Here is a 3,023-nt window from a genome sequence, read left to right on the forward strand (position 1 = left end):
GTGCTGAATCACCAGGCACGTGAACTGATTGATTCAGAATAGAAATTTACACACAAAATGTGAGATAAAACATGCAACATGATCACAGTTTATGAATGATTGATTGATTTGCTTTCTGCAACAGAACATTGTACAGAATGCTGTGAAATCAGCACAGAAATATTGCAATGAAGAAGTAGTTTGGAAAGGCCTGTCCTCTAAGTATTATAAATCCAAAAGCTACTTTTATCTTCCTGAAGAAAATAATAATAAAAAATAAAAAAACACAAAAACTAACCGGCAACATTTGACTCCACCTGCAGGTAAGGCTGAAAACAAAAATTAACTTTTTTTTATGTATTTATTTTTTTAAACTGGGGGTCAAGAGATTCAAACATTTCATTTAATGTTAAGTTATATTTGATTAAAAAAAAAAAAGGAACATTAAATATTCAAATTCATAAGCAGTATAAAACACAAATTTTAGTCAACAGCTTAAATATAAATAAATGTGTACCTTTTACGCATTTCATTTTATTTTCTCAAAATTTTTACATCAGTTATAGTTTTAAAATGTTGGAATTTTCTAATAATAGCAACAACTAGAACAAAATAATAGTAATAATAGTAACAACGACAATAACAACAATAATAATAATAATAATAAAATTAAAGTGTATATTTTGTTATATTAATGTTTATCTTGAACATATAAAGACTTTGAGCTAAATACTGTGTTTCATACACGTCATTATTCCGCACCTGTGACATCATCATCAAGCGCCTAACAGCATGGTGATTATGATGTCTAGTGGCGCAGAATGCTAACGACGTTTTACTGTATTTCTGGAGGACTTTTAACGACTCGTTTGTGTTTTTAACCGTACGGTTTTTTTTTTCATGTTTTGTTTGTTTGTTGACTGACAACAGGACAGCGGCGACTTACTTCAGCTTCAAAATGCAGGCGCTAAAGTTCGGCTGTTTAGCTTCGGCTCGGCTCAAAACCCTCGGCTCAAGCGGACTGCACCCCGAACTCGTCAACGCGACTTCATGCCGACACGTGCACCTTTCTGTGAATCGCGTTTGTCAAACGGCTGAAAAAGCAGAGGACATGGTGGTCATTCGTGTCCCTCGACACCTGGCAACTCGCGTAGAAAACGTGAAGCAAACTCGGGGCACAAACAAGATCAGCACCATTAAAGCGGGCAAGCTCCTGATCCAGAGCAAGAACCCTTGTCTAAACCAGTCTGCGGGATACATCCTGGGGAAGTTCGAGCAGTCTGTTCTGTCTTCAAAGGGTTGGAAACACAGTAAATCATTCGGTGACTACTTCACCATCAATAACACGAAGGATGTAGCGCCATACATGGCAGCCAACAAGATGGAGGAGGATGCTCACCAGAAATCAGCCGTGACGTTTAAGGACCTCCACATCTGCAAGGAGCTGGAGGACACTTTGGAAAATATTGGGATTACCCATCCCACCACTGTGCAGCTGCAGACCATCCCAAAGGTCATGAAAGGTCACAACATCCTCTGTGCTGCAGAAACTGGCAGTGGGAAGACGCTGAGCTACCTGCTGCCTGTTGTTCAGAGGCTGCAGGCTGAGAGGCAGACTGAAATAAACACAGAGAGAACAAACCAGATCGGTGCTGTGATTCTCGTGCCTTCCAGAGAGCTAGCTGAGCAAATAACATTGGTCTCCAGGACTGTGTGTGCTCCGTTTGGTTTACACACAAGGTCTGTGGGTGGTGGGCGAGGTGTAGGCCACATTAAGCAAGTCTTTAAGGAGGACCATCCAGATATTTTAGTGGCCACACCAGGTGCCCTGGTCAAGGCCCTGCGAAGGAATTATCTGGACTTGAGTGAGCTGAGCTTCTTCGTCGTAGACGAGGCGGACACCATGTTTGACCCCAGCTTCTCTCCTATGCTGCAGGACATCCTCCTGAATGTAAACATCGCAAACCATCCCAAGGAAACACAGGGCCTGGATCGTAAAACCCAGCTGCTGCTTGTGGGGGCAACTTTCCCTGGAGATGTTGGGGAAGTGCTCAGCAAGATGACAGACCTCGGGAAGATTGTGACGATCAAGAGCAGGATGCTGCATTGCATCATGCCCCATGTCAAGCAGAGATTCCTAAAGGTAAAGGGTTCAGACAAAATCCTGGAGCTCAATCAAGCCCTGAAGGAGCTGCAACTTCACAAAAAAGGGGGCGCTGCTGTCGTGTTCTGCAACAAGTCTGCCACAGTGAACTGGTTGGGCTACACACTGGACGAAATGGGGGTCCAGCATGCTCGGCTGCAAGGAGAGATGCCCGCCGTTGTGCGTGCAGGGATTTTCCGCTCCTTCCAGAAGGGCATAACAAACGTGCTGGTTTGCACAGATATAGCTTCACGTGGCCTGGACACCTCCAGGGTACGACTGATCGTCAACTACGACTTCCCAGAGTCCCAAACGGACTACATCCACCGAGCAGGGAGAGTGGGGAGAGCTGGAGGAGTGGAAGACGGAGAGGTGCTCAGCTTTGTCACTCACTCGTGGGATGTGGAGCAGGTGCAGAACATTGAGAAGGCTGCTCGGATGAGAACTACTTTGCCAGGGCTGAAATCTGAAATACAAGAGCCAAAGCCTGAAACAGTGGAGCCGAAGGAGTAAGCTCTTGTGTGCTTGTTAATTTTTCACCTAAATGTAAAAAAGAGCTGTGCAGAAGCTCATATCAAAGCATATGTATCAAGGTTCAAGGTGACTTTATTGTCTTTTGCATCACATGATGTACATGTTGAATAAAATGAGGTTTTGCTAAATTAGTTTTCTTTACAAATCATTCCATGTTATGGGTGTTATCATTTTAAAAGCTACACTGTAAAGTAGCAACATACAGATAATGTTGTTTACTTTACTTATAACATAAACAATTAAACATTTGTGACTTGAAAAGTTCAAGTACAAATAATTTGCTGAGTAGACTATCATAACCCACTTTTTTTAGCATTACTTTTTTAAATACAGCCAGAATAAAAATGTTAATATGTGCATTTCAGAC

General features: G+C 42.4%; 1 protein-coding gene across 1 annotated transcript; it reads left to right on the forward strand.

The window, feature by feature from the left end:
- The first annotated feature begins 754 nt into the window (after positions 1-754).
- Positions 755-2,773, forward strand: ddx28 (DEAD (Asp-Glu-Ala-Asp) box polypeptide 28). The gene has a single exon (XM_037697539.1). It carries the CDS (start codon positions 938-940, stop codon positions 2,633-2,635), a length of 1,698 nt encoding a protein of 565 aa, XP_037553467.1. The 5' UTR covers positions 755-937; the 3' UTR covers positions 2,636-2,773.
- The last annotated feature ends 250 nt before the right edge of the window (positions 2,774-3,023 follow it).

The sequence above is a fragment of the Nematolebias whitei genome, chromosome 2 (genome assembly GCF_014905685.2).
Source record: "Nematolebias whitei isolate Nwh7 chromosome 2, NemWhi1, whole genome shotgun sequence".
NCBI classification, from domain to species: Eukaryota; Metazoa; Chordata; class Actinopteri; order Cyprinodontiformes; family Rivulidae; genus Nematolebias; species Nematolebias whitei.

What these genes read in the sequence shown, in the direction of transcription:
- ddx28 (XM_037697539.1), top strand. Translation starts at nt 938, where the DNA reads ATGCAGGCGCTAAAGTTCGGCTGTTTAGCTTCGGCTCGGCTCAAAACC.